The 19520-nt window shown below is 41.2% G+C and overlaps 1 protein-coding gene across 2 annotated transcripts in view; it reads right to left on the bottom strand.

Moving 5' to 3' along the window:
• KDM5A (lysine demethylase 5A) overlaps positions 1-19520 on the bottom strand; it is a 66111-nt gene that overhangs the window by 15632 nt on the left and 30959 nt on the right. For both annotated transcript variants that reach the window (XM_020882154.2, XM_070453197.1), the window contains exons 17-24: positions 19220-19370; positions 17827-17941; positions 14762-15117; positions 11473-11611; positions 7700-7879; positions 6359-6520; positions 4186-4737; positions 3671-3814 (exon numbers count right to left, since the gene is read on the bottom strand). In XM_020882154.2, coding sequence (XP_020737813.1) covers positions 3671-3814; positions 4186-4737; positions 6359-6520; positions 7700-7879; positions 11473-11611; positions 14762-15117; positions 17827-17941; positions 19220-19370 — 1799 coding nt within the window. The remainder of the gene's footprint in view (positions 1-3670; positions 3815-4185; positions 4738-6358; positions 6521-7699; positions 7880-11472; positions 11612-14761; positions 15118-17826; positions 17942-19219; positions 19371-19520) is intronic.

The following is a 19520-nucleotide window of genomic DNA, read 5'->3' on the forward strand; positions in this document are numbered from 1 at the left end:
AATTTTAAAAAATTACTCCCCTGGGATGACATATGAAATATAATACATAAAAGATCAATTTAAATCCAACCATGTCAACAATTATGTTAACTATAAAATAAATAAACACCCCCAATTAAAAGACAGATTGTAATACTGCCTAAAAACCCAGATTTAACCATATATTTTACAAATACATATATATGCAGACCGACATACCAGAAGAATCCTACCACATGTGCCGTCTACAAAAGACGCCTTTTAAATATAAAGACACAGATAGGCTGATGGTAAAACAACTGATAAACAGCAAGCTAAAGCAAATTATACGCAGAGTACATCATGAGAAATGCTGGGCTGGAAGAAGCACAAGCTGAAATCAAGATTGCCCGGAGAAATATCAATAACCTCAGATATGCAGATGAAACCACCCTTATGGCAGAAAGTGAAGATGAACTAAAAAGCCTCTTGATGAAAGAGAAAGAGAGTGAAAAAGTTGGCTTAAAGCTTAACATTCAGAAAACTAAGATCATGGCATCCGGTCCCATCACCTCATGGGAAATAGATGGGAAGACAGTGGAAACAGTGTCAGACTTTATTTTTCTGGGCTCCAAAATCACTGCAGATGGTGACTGCAGCCATGAAATTAAAAGACGCTTACTCCTTGGAAGGAAAGTTATGACCAACCTAGACAGCATATTAAAAGCAGAGACATTACTTTGCCAACAAAGGTCCGTCTAGTCAAGGCTATGGTTTTTCCAGTGGTCATGTATGGATGTGAGAGTTGCACTGTGAAGAAAGCTGAGTGCCGAAAAATTGATGCTTTTGAACTGTGGTGTTGGAGAAGACTCTTGAGAGTCCCTTGGACTGCAAGGAGATCCAACCAGTCCATCCTAAAGGAGATCAGTCCTGGGTGTTCATTGGAAGGACTGATGCTGAAGCTGAAACTCCAGTACTTTGGCCACCTCATGCAAAGAGTTGACTCATTGGAAAAGACCCTGATGCTGGGAGGGATTGGGGGCAGTAGAAGGGGACGCCAGAGGATGAGATGGTTGGATGGCATCACCAACTCGATGGACATGGGTTTGAGTAGACTCCGGGATTTGATGATGGACAGGGAGGCCTGGCGTGCTGCGATTCATGGGGTCGCAAAGAGTCGGACACGACTGAGCAACTGAACTGAAAGCAAGTTACTCTTCCTAAGGGTAAAATTACCAATCAGTTCCACTAATGGTAAATACACAGGAAGGAGGAATGGCTTCTCAGTGAGCAACATGTCTTCTAACAGATCTGTTACTCCACCGTATCTGGTATCAGCAGGACTAAAGTCTCAGACAAAATCTACTCTATTTTCACCAAAGCTGAAGCCACTCAAGTATTAACAAGGGTAGAAAAGAAGAAAAATCAAAGAATCCAAGTGCTTACCTTGCCAGTCTGTAAATTAAGCAATTCCTGGGATAAAAAAAGAACTTCCTAGGAGATAACAGCTACTTCTATTTTATACCCTCCTTTCTGATGTGTGATTCTACACATGTATGCATTTGGAAAATATCAACTGTACTATGGATGAACAGTCTAGTAAAGGTAAACAATATGCTTTAAAAGGAAATAATCATATGAACATCTGAAAAAAAAAATGATATCCCAGACACAATCATACAACTCTGTAACAGACTCTCAGACTTTGTTTCATTAAATGTATTATTTTCCTGACTAATGAGTTCTTGGAATTGCTGCTCAGATTATTTTCGTGGTGATCACATGCAAAATGAAGTAATCAAGCAATACAATGCACAAACCATCTGCTTTGAACATTTGAATGCTATGATAACTAAGATCAAATGACTGATTTTCATTTTCTAATTACCTACTCTTCTTCCTAAACCAGCAGGGACTCTTCATCTAGCAAAGGTATTAAATTTAAACTATTTTAAGGATAAATTCAGTCACAATCAGGGAAGATCATACAAAGTGAAAAATCACCAAGTTAACTGCAAATAAGTTGGCAAGTTAAGATTTTCATTACACAGTAAGTGCTTTCTCTATAGGAAAATACTCAAAGAGCACTTGAAATTTTTTTAGTGCAAAATTTTGGAGCACTGAAATTTTTTTTAGTACAAAGATACCAATGTCAAGGTAAACCTGACCTTGAATTACCACAAGTTTTACCACCATTCTTCTACTCTCTTAAAGTTGTCAATACACTGCTACCATTATAAAATCCATAATCTTATTTTCTACCCTGCCAACACCCCCTTCTAAGAGACTGTAAGTTAAGAGCCCATATACACTTTGCAAGCAAAGGACTACTCCATACAACCGTATCAAACCACTGTTCTGATCCCAAGCCCTGAAATCATGTAATACTTGCGATGTTTTATTTTCATAGGTTACTGATCTGCTTCCAAGCAAAGTCCATCATGTTGGACAATTTCAGAGTACTGGCTGATACCTAACACGCTAGAAAGACAACAACCCAGGTACTGAAGGTCTCTAAGCCAAAACTGCAAACAGGCAATTTTAGTATTAGCTAACTAACCTATACGTGCTATGGGAAGCATCCCCTTCCATCTGCTCCTGGTCATTCTACCAGCTTCATACATACAGTCATTAACTTCACATAGCCACTAACTTCAAGGATAACAATGTGTTTCGAACCTCATTTTAAATGTTAATTCAAATTTCAACTTTTCTCAAGTCTTTAATTCATATGATTTTTTAAAAACTCCCTCATTAAAACATCCCCTGGATCCATTTTTATCTTGAGAAAAATATTTTTCAGCAGGTAATTTACAGGCATCTATGATGGAAGGTTTACCTTTATATCCTGGGAGTTCTAATGCCGACGGTATTTGTACTCTAACAGTGAGCTTACCTACCTGATGCATGCTGAAAAGGCAAAGGAAAAGAATGCACCCTAATTTTTTCACACACCAGACTATGAATTCCCTGGCTATAGGCATAGATGCTGAACATTATCTCCACAGAGAAGAATACAAAACACATCAACGGATTCACTGTGAGCTGGCAGGGTCTTTGTCCAGATCACGATGTTATCACTCGACAAACGTCTTGGGCCTGACACAAAACAACAATAAAAGGCTAAGAGGACCCAACACAGAACCTTGCCAAAACCTCCCCTTCACCCGTGTGCTGTCACTATCAAAACAGGGCAAATCCTTTGTCATGTGACTGTAACTCCACAAATTCAAGTCATGGGCCCAAGTATAACGCATCCCTGAATATGACATTCTATCCAGCACCAACCAGATGAGAGATCAGAGAAAAAGACCCAAAGCACAGCTAGAACAGGATTCTTAAAACCTAACTATACAGACTTAAACAATCCAAAGGAGAGAACACCGAAATCAGCCATGAAACCTTTCAATAACTTAAACATACAATTTTTCCAGCCCCCTCAGAAACATATATACAGGCTTTTTATTTATTTATTTATTTATTTTTACCGCCGGTCCTGCCCAGGCTTTTTAAAAACATGCCACCCTTTGTTAAAAAATGTAGCTTCACCAAACTGTGTTTTTTGAATCACTGAAAAAATGCCATCACCATAAACTCAGGATAGATATGACGACTAGCTTTCTCTTCCACTTTCAGGCCTTAAACATCAGTGTTCAACAGCTTTTAAAACAAACCCAGTGATCAAACCCCCCCAGCCCAGCCCTGCCATTACCTTCATATCATAGCCATAGGTCTCCCGAATGTCTTCATCAGAATCTGTCTCTTCATCGTCATAGTCCGCTGTTTGTCGAGGGGAAGAAGACACACTGCTCGCCACCCGGTTGAAAGCAGACTGCTGGAAACTAGGCAAGTGTCCCTAAACAACGAGCAACCCGGAGATGAAGAGAGGCACTAAATACACACGAGTGTTAATGCATGCCTAAGTCCATCAAACTGTAATGAACTTGCAAAGTGGCTAACAGAGTTGAACAGTACAGATCAGTATTTGATTATAACGCCAAGGTCCACCTGAGTGCTATTTCCAGGTAATATTTCACTAAAATGACCTAGTACAAAGCCAAAGAAAATTCTATGGGCGTCTATGGAAAAGAAGAACTCATGCATAATCTAGTTGCTGGCAACTTACAGTTATTTTCCTAATACTGGTAAGAGACTTGATTTACTGCTTACATACTGACAGATATTACCCCATGAAACAGGGAAAAAAAGAAAAAATTCTCAACTTGCCTGCAAGTCTGGGTTGGCTGCGGCTTTCTGGAGTTCTGCACTGATGATCTTTTCAGTTTTCTCCCGAGCTGCCTGCTCCACCATCCGCTGGCTCAACACGGATAGCTTGGCCAGGGCAGAGGACAGCTCGTCCGTGGCCAGGGCTTGCCGGGCCCTGTCCTGCCAGCTCATGGCACGTTCCGTCAAACACTGAAGAGCCTCCCCCTCAGGCAGCCGCACTGGCAACTTCTGAAGGGACACCAGGAGGGACAGAATCGTCTCCAGCCTCGGCCTTCGAGACCGCATGCAGAGAGGACAAAGGAATTTTACTTCCTTAGCCTGCCAGCTGGACCCCTTCTTTTGGGAACTTGACTTAGGAAGAGGAACACAGCTGTTGTGAAACCAGTCTTTGCAGAGCTCACACTGGAGCATAAATCCACTTGCTGTCTTGCGGCAAATGCAAAACTTGACATCCTCTATGCGGTCCACCATGCTCATCTTGGCGAGGTTAGCTGCCCTGAGGGAATGCATGGCTTCCAGCTCCTTCTGCTCCCGCTCTTTGAAAACTGCCACCTGAGTACAATAAACATTTAACTGAAGGGAGCTGCTGCAAAATGCTCCCAAAATACCAAATCTTCAAGGGTAGGGAACATCTCCACATTGCAGATTCATGTTGACAAAGCACTATCTTTTTTTTTGGCCACACCTTGTAGTATGTGGGATTTTAGTTCCCCAACAAGGGATTGAACCCACAGCACCTCCATTGGAAGCGCAGAATCTTAACCACTGGACCACTAGGGAAATCCCAAGCACTGTCCTTAAAAAAAAAAAAAAAATCCATCATTTCCTAAAATTTGGGGCAGCCTGACAGTTTCTATGCAAATACTCCTCATCTGTGAAATAAGCAAATTGCTGTCATATATGACAATGTCCAGCAGTCGAGTAGTTAATTCTTTCATAAGGAGCAGGAGAAAAACGGCATGCCTTATGATCAAGCCACCTTGGTATCAGGCCTGGCTCTTGTACTTAACAAGACTCCTGATCCAGGATACAGGTTTTCTGAATCTCAGTTTTCAAAAAAATGAGAATACTAGTAACTGCAATTTGTTGTTTTAAGGATTAAATAAGATAACATGTGACACTGCCTAACTTGACACCTGGCACAAGATAAACATTTCATCAGTACTGACTCCCTACCTCCTTGTAATTCATTCTCTGGAGGAAGTTCAATACAAATCAATTTTATTTCTTTCTTGGAATTTCCAGTTTATGGCCAAGAGTAGCAAAGGCTGATGACTAATTATAGTAAGGTTTACGTAACTCATTTCAAAAAAATACATAAAAACAAAACTTAATTATCATGAATATTGTCAGGGCATTTTCTTTTTAAACTCTGGTAGCTTTGAAACAATTCTGAGGCAATTTCCAGTGCTATTTGTCTGACAAGACTGACTCACTAGGCAGGCTAACAAGAAATTATTTCCATCAGCCTCAAAACAGGATCATTTGCAGGCAGGAATGGCCATATGAAGTCACTTAGTGAATGTGAATATTACATATTGCCCAAGCTCATTTTTATTTTCTACTTCCTCAGGCTCCTTGTAATCATAACATATCCCTCCTACTCTACAATAAAACCCATAATTTTAATTATCTATAAACACTTTTTTGCATACTCACTATATTACTGAATGCTACCGAGAGAGGCAGAGACTGCAAACAGCAGCTGCAGTCAGTCAGCTGGTACCATTCCTTTGAATGCACAACAGCATTAAGCACCATTAAACACTCTAAAATCCTAGCCTGGTAATCCCATTACTAAGAGTCAAGTGTAGGAAGACAATCTGAAAAAAGGAAAAGGCTAAGTCCCTTTCCTATTACCGTAATACTGAACACCGAGTAACAACAAAAATGATCAGTATCAGAAATGTGTTTAGTAAATTATGGACAGTCTGATGGACTACTGGACAACTATTAAAACAACAATAAAGAGAGATATGGAAAGGGCAATTTTAGGGACAGAGAACAGTTTTTATATACTTTTGACTCTAAATATTAAAAAGCTGTGAAATATGTACAACCATGAAGTCAAAGATAAACTATACAAAAATAAAAAGTCAGGAACATAAAAATGACTGCTTCACAGAATGTTGCATTCACCAAGCAAATTCAAGATGCACTCTATAACTCTTACCACTGTGGCTGTATCCCTGGTTTCCTCCAGTCCCTCCTCCAGATCACTCAGAGGCTCAAGGTCCAGATCCTTTTCTTTTTCCTTTTCTATCAGTTCTTTTACTTTTTTCCTTCTATTTTTTCCACTCCCATAAATACCAATGTCAGTCCGGGGACTAAGAACCTACAAAAATAAAACCAAACATTCAGCTCTGGTTTTAAAAAAATCTCAAAACTGAAAATAAAAGTAACCATTTATTGACCACTCACATGTCCCACACATATTTTTACAAACTTCACATGCATTATCGAACTCAAACCTCCCAACAAGCCTCTGAAGTAGGTGGTATTATCTCCACAAACAAGGGGAACAGGTTTAGAAAGGCAACAAGTTGCCCACAGACACAGGGTTAACACCAGGAATTGGTCTTCAAACATGAAATGATCTTATTCCAAAGTCTATGCTCTTAACTATGTTCAAACTGTTGAACATGAAAAGGGTAACGAGCATTTAAATTTGTGCTTCTCACTGTTTACAACCACCAAGACACGGAAGCAACCTAAGTGTCCACTGACAAGAGGAATGGATACAGATGTGGTATACAATGGAATACTACTCAGCTGCAAAAAAAGAATGAAATAATGCCATTTGCAGCAATATAGATGGACCAAGAGATGATTATACTAAGTGAAGTCAGAACAACAAATATGATATGACACCACTTCCATGTGGAATCTAAAAAAAGAAATACATATGAACTTATTTATAAAACAGAAACAGCTTCACAGACAGAGAAAACAAACACGGTTACCAAAGGGAAAAGGTGGGGAGAGGGATAAATTATAAGTTTGTAAAAAAATAAAATAAATAAAAAAAAGTTTGTGGTTAACAGACACACAATACCTCTATAAAAATAGATAAGGCCCTACTGTATAGCACAGGGAACTATATTCAATACCTTGTAATAACCTATAATGGAAAAGAATCTGAAAAAGAAAATGTATAACTGAACCACTTTGCTGTACATGAGAAACTAATACAACATTGTAAATCAACTGTACTTCAAGGTAAAAAAAAAATTTGTTTTTAAAATTTGTGCTTCTGAGAATAAGATGATCTTTTGGTAATAGAGACCATGACAACAACAGAGATAAGATGCAGGCTGACACAGCGTAAGGTGAACTGGAAGTAAGTCTGTTCAAGGTTCCAGATTACTAGCCAAAATCTGATACTACCCAGGAGGAATGAACTTGTATAACCACGACCAGATAAACTGACAACAACCCTCACCTTAAGTAATGAATCACCTACTTCTGGGGAGGAGACTGAAGGGCACATACATAAAAATAAACCACTCCTCACCTGTAGCAGTGTGTGGCTGGAATTCTTCTTGAGAAAGGTCCTCCCTGTCCGTTCTCTCCAGGCCCGAGCTGCTGCCACTTGAGACTCCACCTGGGGCAGTGCATCAAGACGCACAGGGATAGGACGGCCTTTAGCAGATAAGCTCTCCAGCTGCTCCAAGTAAGCATAATTGCTGCCACTCTGGGAAACAGAAGTACAGCCTTACATAATTTGTGATCTCTCATGGAGTCTGGCAATACACTGTTGGTAGATCTTATAAAGAGTTTAGTGCTAACTTTTTCCATTAACTATTAGTCTTTAAACCTAATTGTATCTCTTAACAGTCTTCCAATGTCCTTTAAAAAATGTTTGTATAAATTCATGTTGTCAAAGGTTTTTAAAAATGAATTAACACGGGACCCAATAAGATGTAAAAACTAGTTCAAAGGACAATCTAAAAACAAATGTATAAATGCAATTATGAATGAGGAAAAGTGAAATTGAAGTTGCTCAGTTGTGTACAACTCTTTGTGACCCCATGGACTGTAGGCTACCAGGCTCCCCCATCCATGAGATTTTCCAGGCAAGAGTACTGGAATGGGTTGCCATTTCCTTCTCCAGGGATCGAACCCAGGTCTCCCACATTGTAGGCAGACACTTTATTATCTGAATCACCAAGGAAGTCAGGAATGAGAAAAGGAATTTGCTAATGGATGAAAATAGGCATTTGATATCATCCAGGTCAGTGGAAACACCTTTTCTACAGCGTGGAGAATCATTTGTTCCTTACAAATTTAACTGCTTTCCTACAGACTAATTCATTCATATTACTATCATTTTAAAATAATTGACAGTTGTAAAATAGCATGGTAGAAGAAAGTCTAAGGCACAGTTCCAGTTCAGTCGCTCATTCCTGTCTGACTCTTTGCGACCCCATGAACTGCAGCACCCCAGGCCTCCCTGTCCATCAACAACTCCCGGAGTTAACCCAAACCCATGTCCATCGAGTCGGTGATGCCATCCAACCATCTCATCCTCTGTCATCCCTTTCTCCTCCTGCCCTCAATCGTTCCCAGCATCAGGGTCTTTTCAAATGAGTCAGCTCTTCACATCAGGTGGCCAAAGTATTGGAGTTTCAGCTTCAACATCAGTCCTTCCAAAGAACACCCAGGACTGATCTCCTTTAGGATGGACTGGTTGGATCTCCTTGCAGTCCAAGGGACTCTCAAGAGTCTTCTCCAACACCACAGTTCAAAAGCATCAATTCTTCGGCGTTCAGCTTTCTTTATAGTCCAACTCTCACATCCATACATGACTACTGGAAAAACCATAGCCTTGACTAGATGGACCTTTGTTGGCAAAGTAATGTCTCTGCTTTTTAATATGCTGTCCAGGTTGATCATAGCTTTCCTTCCAAGGAGCAAGTGTCTTTTAATTTCATGGTGGCATTCACCATCTGCAGTGATTTTGGAGTCCCCAAAAATAAAGTCAGCCACTGTTTCCCCATCTATTTGCATGAAGTGATGGGACCGGATGCCATGATCTTAGTTTTCTGAATGTTGAGCTTTAAGCCAACTTTGTCACTCTCCTCTTTCACCTTCATCAAGGGGCTCTTTAGGTCTTCTTCAAGTTCTGCCATAAGGGTGGTGTCATCTGCACATCTGAGGTTATTGATATTTCTCTTGGCAATCTTGATTCCAGCTTGTGCTTCCTCCAGCCCAGCATTTCTCATGATGTACTCTGCATATAAGTTAAATGAGCAGGGTGACAATAAACAGCCCTGACATACTCCTTTTCCTATTTGGAACCAGTCTGTTCTTCCATGTTGTTCTAACTCTTGCTTCCTGACCTGCATACAGGTTTCTCAAGAGGCAGGTCAGGTGGTCTGAATTCCCATCTCTTGAAGAATTTTCCACAGTTTATTGTGATCCACACAGTCAAAGGCTTTGGCACAGTCAATCAAGCAGAAATAGATGTTTTTCTGGAACTCTCTTGCTTTTTCAATGATCCAGCAGATGCTGGCAATTTGATCTCTTGTTCCTCTGCCTTTTCTAAAATCAGTTTAACATCTGGAAGCTCACGGTTCACGTATTGCTGAAGCCTGGCTTGGAGAATTTTAAGCATTACTTTACTAGCGTGTGAGATGAGTGCAACTGTGTGGTAGTTGAAGCATTCTTTGGCACTGCCTTTCTTAGGGACTGGAATGAAAATTGACCTTTTCCAGTCCTGTGGCCACTGCTGAGTTTTCCAAATTTGCTGGCATACTGAGTGCAGCACTGTCACAGCATCATCTTCCAGGATTTGAAATAGCTCAACTGGAACTCCATCACCTCCACTAGCTTGATTCATAGTAATGCTTCTTAAGGCCCACTTGAGTTTGCATTCCAGGACATCTGGCTCTAGGTGAGTGATCACACCATCGTGATTATCTGGGTCATGAAGATCTTTTTTGTACAGTTCTTCTGTGTATTCTTGCCACCTCTTCTTAATATCTTCTGTTTCTGTTAGGTCCCTACCATTTCTGTCCTTTATTGAGCCCATCTTTGCATGAAATGTTCCCTTGGTATCTCTAATTATCTTGAAGAGATCTAGAGTCTTTCCCATTCTATTTGTTTTCCTCAATTTTTTGTACTGTTCACTGAGGAAGGCTTTCTTATTTCTCCTTGCTATTCTGCATTCAAATGGGTATATCTTTACTTTTCTCCTTTGCTTTTCGCTTCTCTTCTTTTCACAGCTATTTGTAAGGCCTCTTCAGACAGCCATTTTGCTTTTTTGCATTTTTTTCTTGGGGATGGTCTTGATTCCTGACTCCTGTACAATGTCACGAACCTCCATCCATAGTTCATCAAGCAGTCTGTCTATCAGATCTAGTCCCTTAAATCTATTTCTCACTTCCATGTATAGTCATAAGGGATTTGACTTAGGTCATACCTGAATGATAGAGTGGTTTTCTCCACTTTCTTCAATTTCAGTCTGAATTTAGCAATAAGAAGTTCATGATCTGGGGCAGGGGCTAAATTAGGAGTTTGGGATTAACATATACCTACTACTGTACTTTCCTGGTGGTTTAGTGGATAAGAATCCACCTGCCAATGCAGGGGATGTGGGTTCAATCCCTGGCCTGGGAGGACTCCACGTGCCTGTACGCTACAACTACTGAGTCCACACACCCTAGAATCCTTGCTCTGCAACAAGAGAAGCCACTGCAACGAGAAGCCCAAGCAGGGCGACAGAGAGCAGGCCCCAGTGCTGCGGCTACAGGAAGACTGCACAAAGCAACAGAGACCCGCAACAGCAAGAAACGCATGATTTTTAAAAAGTACACACGATGTATATAAAATAGGTAAACAGCAAGGGCCTACTGTATAACACAGCAAGCTATACTCTATCTTGTAGTAACCTATAATAGAAAAGAATCTGAAAAAGATTTTATATATGTATATATAACTGAACCACTTTGCTGTACACTTAAAATAGGCACAACAATGTAAATTAATTATACTTCAATTTTAAAAAAGTAACTCATGTACATGTCAAGACAGTCAATAAATACAGCAGGAAATAAAACTCCCTACTGCTAAGCATTAATTAAATGGCTAATTCTGTTATCTCTCATAGCAAGAAGTCAACAGAAATAATGTTTAAATACGTAATATATGTTTAGAAATAAAAATCAGATAAAAGAACAAGTGAATTTCAAGTACACAATTACTTCAGTACAGAATTAAAGGCTTCAAGGATTCAGGTGTGAGACAGCATTCCCTGAACAGTGGACAACTCAAGAGGCTCTTTACCTGAATAGCTTCCACTTTAGTCGTCCATTCTCGGGCCTTCTGTAAGGCTTCTTTTAGGGACAACACATTGGGCAGAAAGGCTGGAATGCTCTTAGCTTCATTCACGATGCTTTCTAAACTTGCCACACTGTGCCGAGGTCTTGATAAGCATAAAAACAGGGAGGACGCATGAGGATAAGTCAAACTACTACCAACACTTAAATAAAACTTTACAACATGTAAAACAACTTTCATACATGTGACTTCACTTAATTCTCACCATAAGCCTATGAGAGAGGCAAACACCTATTACCTTCATTTCCATTTTATAGATAAGTTTAACTCAAGATCAATTATTTCCTCAAAGTCATTTAAAGCAGTAAACGGCACACATGAAGCAATGACTCAGAATCAGTGTCAGATCCCGTACTCTTTCTTACACGAAACTACCTCTGTATCAGTTTCTACAGGATGTGAAACTGTCAGAGATGCGTAAGAGACAGAAACGTAGGAAGCAATAGTCTAGAAGTCCACTGACATTGACATTGACATTTAATTCAACTATAAGCACTAACACCTCGTTACACAAAGACGACCAAAATGCAGACCTTATCCTAAGAAATATACATGTTGTACTGGGAACTAATAACAAATGACTATGGGTTCACTACTAGGGAAATAGTGATTAATCTGAGCTGGGAGAGTTGAGAAGGGTTCTGAACTAGGCCTTAAATAAGAAGTGTGATTTGGTCATGTGAAGGGTTAGAGGAAAAACATCAGGAATTTAACAAACAAAGATGTGGAGAAAAACCTGAAGTTGTCTAAAACAAGTTTAAGATGAGGGATAGTGAGAACGAGAGGTGGGGTGGGAGTAACAGCAAGGAGAGGAATCTGGCAGAAAAGAAAGACGCAGGTTAAGAGGTCTCCAGGGCTGTGAATTAAGGTCTTATGTGAAAAATGGCAAACTACTGAGTGGGAACTGTTTGAGCACCCACGAACCCTACTATGTGCCGGGTACTAGGCTATGTCCTTGGGACGATTAATGCACAAGATGATATAATCCTTGCCTTCATGAAACCTTTTAATCTTGGGGGAGTTGATTATCAATAAAATGTTACAATATACCATAATTGCAATAACAAAGGAAAAGAAAGATGCTGTCAGAATATACAGTAGGGGGACTTTGCTGACTTGGCAGTAAGGAAAGCTTCCTAGAAGTGACCTCTAAGCTCGTTTCTCCTTCTGAATAGGAAATAGTCAGGAACGCCAGGCCCAGGCCCAGGGGAGAGATGGTGGAGGTGCACCACAGTAGGTGGACAGAGGGGAAAGGTGCACCCCAGGGTTGGCATGGGGAGGGGAGGTGTCAATATGTCTGGAACGCAGAACACAAGAGAAAGAATGGCAAGGGGTGCTGGTAGGTATTTAAGCAAGAGGCTAGATTACAAAAAGTCAGGTTGAGGAAGTCTGAACTTCACCCCAAGGGGATTGGGAAACCATGATGGGCTTTAAGCAGGGAAGTCAAACTGTCACTTCTGCACTTTAGGAAAATACTAATTTCACTGTGAAGAATGGATGACAGAGGGGTGAGATTATAGACAGAACCTGGTGCTGTGTGCTAAGACAGCTGTTAACAACAGCCCAAAGAAAAAGAATGAAAGAATAACACCAAGGAAACAGCATCAGCAGGACTCGGGAGCTGAGTCTGAGGGGAAGGAAATGGGAGGGCGGGGCCAACACTAATTTCCAAAGCTCTGGTTTATTCAAATGAGTGAAAGAGGATTTAACTCAAAGAAAATAGAAACAAAGGAAGAGAACACGGGAAGCAGTGGATGAAGGTTATTTTGAATATGGGGAGTCTGAGGCACCTACAGGACATCCTCTGGAATTATTTAACAAGCAGATGATAGCTACAGGTAAAAAAAACAAATTTGTGTTCTAGATGAGGATTTGGAGTTAGTCTGCACAAAGATGGTAAACAGAGATAAGAAGTGAGATGAAATTTCCAAGGAAGGGTACAAAGTGAGCAGAGAAGTGGCCTAGGTCAGAATCCTGGGGAAAGTGCTCTTAAAGAGGCAGAGAGAGAGAGGCCAAAATCAGGAGGAAGAGATTCAAAAAGGAGCAGTCAGCAGCTAACCAGCACTCAGGATGCAGAATGTGAAGGATGCATTTCAGAAGAGCTTTGACAGGAGCTGGAAAACTGACTCCATCAGTCCTCTCTCTACAAACTTCATTTTCTTCATGACACTAATTTGCTGAAACTCTGAGAAGATCTCCTGAAGAAGGAAATGGTAACCCACTCCAGTATGCTTGCCTGGAGAATCCCATGGACAGAGAAGCCTGGCAGGCTACATACAGTCCATGGGATCACAAAGAGTTGGACAGGAGTGAGTGACTAACACTTTCACTTTTCATTCATTTCTTCATCTGTCTCTCCCCACTTGGCCAATTTTAGAACAGACTTTCCTATCAAATGAATCCAAAATAAGTGACTGGCAAAGTAATTAAGCACATGGAGACTTTGGAATGAAGTGGAAAAGGCTTTAAATTTGAGCTGCATTATTTAACAACTATGCGATCTAAGCATCCCAATTTCCTCATCCTCACAAAGGAAATTATATTAATACTAATCTTTGGTGAAAAATACTCTCATACAGAGCATGGAAGTCAAACAGACGGACGCCTGACTTCAATCTTGCAAGTCTACTGGGTGCCCATGCTAACGCCGCCCAGTCTCCTGCCTGACTCTCATCTCCCTCTACTTCCCAGTGTGAATCCCCTGCTGGCGTAAAAAAAAACACCACTCAGCTTCTGTCACCTGGGCACACACTGACACATTCCTTAAGCTGATCTTAGGACATTTCTCTTACCTCCCCTCCCACTTCAATCCCACTCATTCTTCAAGGCTTGACGTACATTGTCCTCTTTCAACACCTTTCTCTTAAGTGTCTCTTATGACCATCCAAGCTACAATGACCTTTCCCCCCAATTCTAGCATTTTTCTGTTACTCTCAGTTAACAACATACTGCAGCAGAGCTTTGTCTTTCTTAGCTCCTAACTAGAGTAGCAGTAATGGTGAGGCTGTAAACAAACCACTACTTTGAAACACTTACTGAAGTACTTAAAAAAGGACTCTGCACACAGTGTGCTCACAAGATTTGAAACTGTCCCTGTGAAGGCCCACTTGATAACCTAGTGACCCCTCGGGGAAGGCACAAGACATTCAACTCAACAGACCTTTATGTTCTTCCTTCCTCTCTACTTTCTAACCTACATCTTAAAGAGGGGACAGTCACCAATAGATGTGTTCACCTTGCCTGTAGGCAGACCTTGGCCTTCTCTTCCCACCGCTCAGAGACTGTGAGGAGCTCCTGAAGCTCGGCCATTGCTTTCTCCACAGCATGATGGGGTGCCAAGCCGACCCCAGAGTCTATCAACTTCTTCATGACATCCAAGGTGACCTGCTGTGGGTCCGACAGCGTCAGTCTTACTTCATCCAACCAGCGAGCCTGTTGCAGCTCTTGCTTTAGTCGAGCTAACTCCGGGAGCTCCACATACAGACTAGAGCCCATATCGATCAACATCTGGAGTTTGGACGAGTCTGGGGTCTCGTCCATCATGGCCTCCTGAGCACGCTCGTGAAACTCCTCCACATCATCGAGCAGATTCTGAAAGGTCAAAGTAATAAAGAACAAACTTAGAAGATACAAAATGAGTATGGAATACATATGGTTCTGGCAAACTACCAAATTCTAGACTATTTAATAATCTCACCATCATAGCACCAGACATATGATAAAGACATAAATATGCTTCTCTTTACTTACACACGCCTTTTCAATATGATTAAGTCACTTTATTTTTTTGGGCTCCAAAATCACTGCAAATGGTGACTGCAGCCATGAAACTGAAAGACGCTTACTCCTTGGAAGGGAAGTTATAACCAACCTAGAGAGTGTATTAAACAGCAGAGACATTACTTTGCCAACAAAGGTCCATCTAGGCAAGGTTACGGTTTTTCCAGTAGTCATGTATGGATGTGAGAGTTGGACTATAAAGAAAGAAGAATTGATGCTTTTGAACTGGTGTTGGAGAAGACTCTTGAGAGTTTTGAGATTCTTGGACTGCAAGAAGATCCAACCAGTCCATCCTAAAGGAAATCAGTTCTGAATATTCATTCAGAATCAGTTCTGAATATTCAATGTTCTTTGGAAGGACTGATGTTGAAGCAGAAACTCCAATACTTTGGCCACCTGATGCGAAGAGCTGACTCATTTGAAAAGACCCTGATGCTGGGAAAGACTGAAGGCGGGAGGAGAAGGGGACAACAGAGGATGAGATGGTTGGACGGCATTGCCGACTCAATGGACGTGAGTTTGAGTAAACCCTGGGAGTTGGTGATGGACAGAGAGGCCTGGCATGCTGCGGTTCATGGGGTCGCAAAGGGTCGGACATGACTGAACAACTCAACTGGTCACTCAAAAATATTTCATGACTGCTGACTTAGGTGTAGGCACTAGTCTAGGCACACAGCATTAAACAAAAAAATAACATCCTTGTCTTCAAGGAACACATGTTTTAATGTAAGTGGCCAGACACTGAAGACGTGAATATAATGTATCAGATAGTTTTCAGTGCTATGAAAGTAAAACAGGGCAATTCAATGCAAAAGTGATCAGAGGTGATAAGGTGGCAGAGAGGAGCATGTTACTTCACAATGATGATCACAACCAAAACTACAATAAGGAGGTATAAGAGGAAGGCTAGTTCAGGAAGGGCAAATAATAACTGCAAAAGCTGTTAAAGAGGAAAGAGCTTGTGTCTTGGTCCGAAGTAGATGATGGAGATTAAAGTGGATACAGGAGAAAAATGGTTAAGGAATAAACAGAGGTCAGATTACATAGTGCCGTGTAGATTAATTACAGTCACTTTGCATTTCATTCTGATGGCTTTGGGGAACCACGAGAGGATCTTAACCATGGGGAAGTGATAAGACTTGGTTTCTATTTTACATAATCACCCTGGCTACTGCATGAAAAATGAACTGTCAGGAACAAGAGTAAAAGAAGAGAGACCAGTTAAGGAGCTGCTGCAGTAATCTAAAGAGCAGAGTCCCACGGTTTAGGGCATAATTTAAGCGATGGAGATGATGACCTGCAGTCGACTGTGGAAGACATTTTAGAGGCAATATAATAGCAGCACTTGTTTTGAAACTGAATGTGGTATATAAGGGGAACAAGGCAATCAAGGATTTTGATTCATCTCATCTAAAATGCCTTTCAGCCCACCACAGGCAAATGGAGTGGCTGCAACTGGATGGACGAGTCTGTAGAAAAGAAGAAAGGCAGTCAGAGTTGGGCATCAACTGGATACAGGTGATATTTAATGTCACCAAGAAGACATCAGGACCTTGAGAAAAAAGGGCCAAGACTCCCAATATACTCCGAACCCAGAAGCAAAGCTGAGGAGAAAACAAACAGCTTCCCTAAAGAGGAAGGAACTGTGAATCATGAACCTGAGATAACCAAGAGTGTGGTGTCAGATGTTTAGAAAAGAAAGTCTCTCAGGAAGGAAAGCATGGTCAACAATCAAAACACTCCTACGGCATGGGGTTCAGACAATACAACTGACACTGATTTCACTGTTGATAAGCTTGACAAAAACCATTTTAGCTATCCAGCCCTGGCCAAATCACAAAAAGACACCACAACCTATCAAATGATGGCTAACTATGCAGATTAATGTATCTGAGAGACATTTCTGAGATTTTACATATTCATTAAGCCACAATGGCCCTGGTAATTTCAGAGTCCTGCATTTTTTTTTATTTATTCGTTTAGTTTTTTTATATTGCATTGGTTTTTGTCATACATTGACATGAATCAGCCATGGATTTACATGTGTTCCCCTTCCCGATCCCCCCTCCCGCCTGCCTCTCCATCCCATCCCTCTGGGTCTTCCCAGTGAACCAGCCCTGAGCAGTTGTCTCATGCATCCAACCTGGACTGGTGATCTGTTTCACCCTTGAAGAGCCCTGCATTTTCAAAAGTTCACGGTCTAGTAATTCACTGATACACTGATTCCTTTAACTAATTTTTTTCATTTCAATTACATCTACGTTAAATGGAGGTTCTGGCCTAAAAGTAACAGAGAAAAAAAATATTTCTAAACAAGCCATAGTTTCAGAATTTTAAAGGAGGAATTAAAGACTAAGAATGAAACCAAGAGCATTCTTACTACCTACTGAAAAACCTTAAACAGCAGCACTTTGAGAAAAGAAACAGAACCCCCCCCCCCCAAAAAAATGAATCAAGACACACTATTCTCTTTACCCAAAACAGAAAGGATATTACCCCAAGAAGAACGTGATACTCCACCTTGACTTGTCGAGCTTGGCTGATGACACACGGAAGACTGAAGAGCTGCTGGACAAAGGCCTTCAACTCTTCCACTGTCAGCTTGGTCCGCGTCCTCCCACCATCTGGGCTCTGCCTGGTGTCAGGCAACATTGAGACATAAGAAAATTCAGTCATTCCAACATCAAGGGGGCTTCTAGTCTCTTCAGGATTCTACCCCAAGAAATCCCAGAATACAAGTGTCTGAAGGATTTCATTTTCAAATGAGATTCTTAGCTCTTCAGTTAATGACTCAAAGATTCAACTCTCTAAGTTACAGTTCTTCCAACCTTACAAGTATTAAACATTTCAAACATTTAATAAATTCTCACAGTGAAATGTTAAGTTCACTGATAAAACTAAATCCTCCACCTCAGGAAACTTAAGATGTAGAACAAAGGCCTTTAACCTGGCTTAGGAGGTAATAAACCCTGTGAAACTGACTCTAGATTACGTCTGTACGTACACTTTTCTAAGAAAAGGGTCTCTAAGCTCTGGCCAGATTCTCCAAGGGGGGGAGGCTGGGGTCAGAGACCCAGTGACAGGTGCAGAGTCCTGACTGATTATTGGTCTCTCATAAAACTAAAGATTAAAAAATGTACAAAGTAATTAAAAACCCAATGTGAACTGCTATAGAAAAAACCATTCAGACACAAGGCATGTGTTAGAATGAAACACCACCACAGAAAATGAAACAAATGCGAATTACGTGAAATACAGGGCATATACTGCCATGTTCCTTAACAGCCTCCCCTGCACCCAGGTCACTCTCTGCTGCCACCTGCCTTCAGCCTGCAGTACCATCTACTTACAAACAACTATTACACACCTACTGTGTGCTAGGCATGCTTCAAAGCACAGCAATGAGAAGGATGAAAATACCACATTCTACTCTAGCATACCTTCCAGTGCGGTAGGAAAAGAAGGAGGAGATAAAGACAGTAAGTAAATTAGTCTACCAGGAGAAAAACACAGCAGGAAAGAAGAATAAAAAGGCTGCAATTTTACAAAGGTTGTCAGAGAAGGCCTCTCCAAGAATGTGATATCTAAAAAAGACTTGGAAGAAGCGAGGGAGTAAGCCAGCTGGGTATCGGGCAACACAGCCCCGGGCAGGGTCAAGAGCAAACATGCAGGCCCTAAGCAGAGGACACGGTGAGGGTGAAGGGCAGAGGGAGCATGGTGAGGATGAACGGCATGGGGAGCACAGTGAGGATGATGGGCAGGGGGAGGGAGTGCAGGCAGAGCAAGAGAACCAGGAGCAGCAGGAGACAAAGCTGGGGCATTACTCAGGGAGGGATAACACGGCCTCAGAGACAACTAAGACTCTTATTACTCTGGTCAAAACAGAAAACCACTGAAGAATTCTCAGTCTTACCTGTGTTTCTGCTTTTTGCTCAGAAGCAGCTGAGCCACAGAAGCACACGTCTCAGCTTCTTTTACAGCATCCCTGAGTTTCCGAAAGAGATCATTCTCTGGGTATTTCCTATCCTCAGCATCCTCCAGCATTACTCGTAACTCAATCAAATCTGTAAAAACAAAGAGAGCCATATACCATCACCACAGAAAACAAAAAGCCACTCACCGACCAATTAGCAGAAACACCACAGCTGTGAAAATCCCGCCAATACAACTGAAGCTTATGACTTGTTTTCTAATCCTGAGTTTTTCAGTTCAGT

Source organism: Odocoileus virginianus, chromosome 23, assembly GCF_023699985.2.
Source record: "Odocoileus virginianus isolate 20LAN1187 ecotype Illinois chromosome 23, Ovbor_1.2, whole genome shotgun sequence".
NCBI classification, from domain to species: domain Eukaryota; kingdom Metazoa; phylum Chordata; class Mammalia; order Artiodactyla; family Cervidae; genus Odocoileus; species Odocoileus virginianus.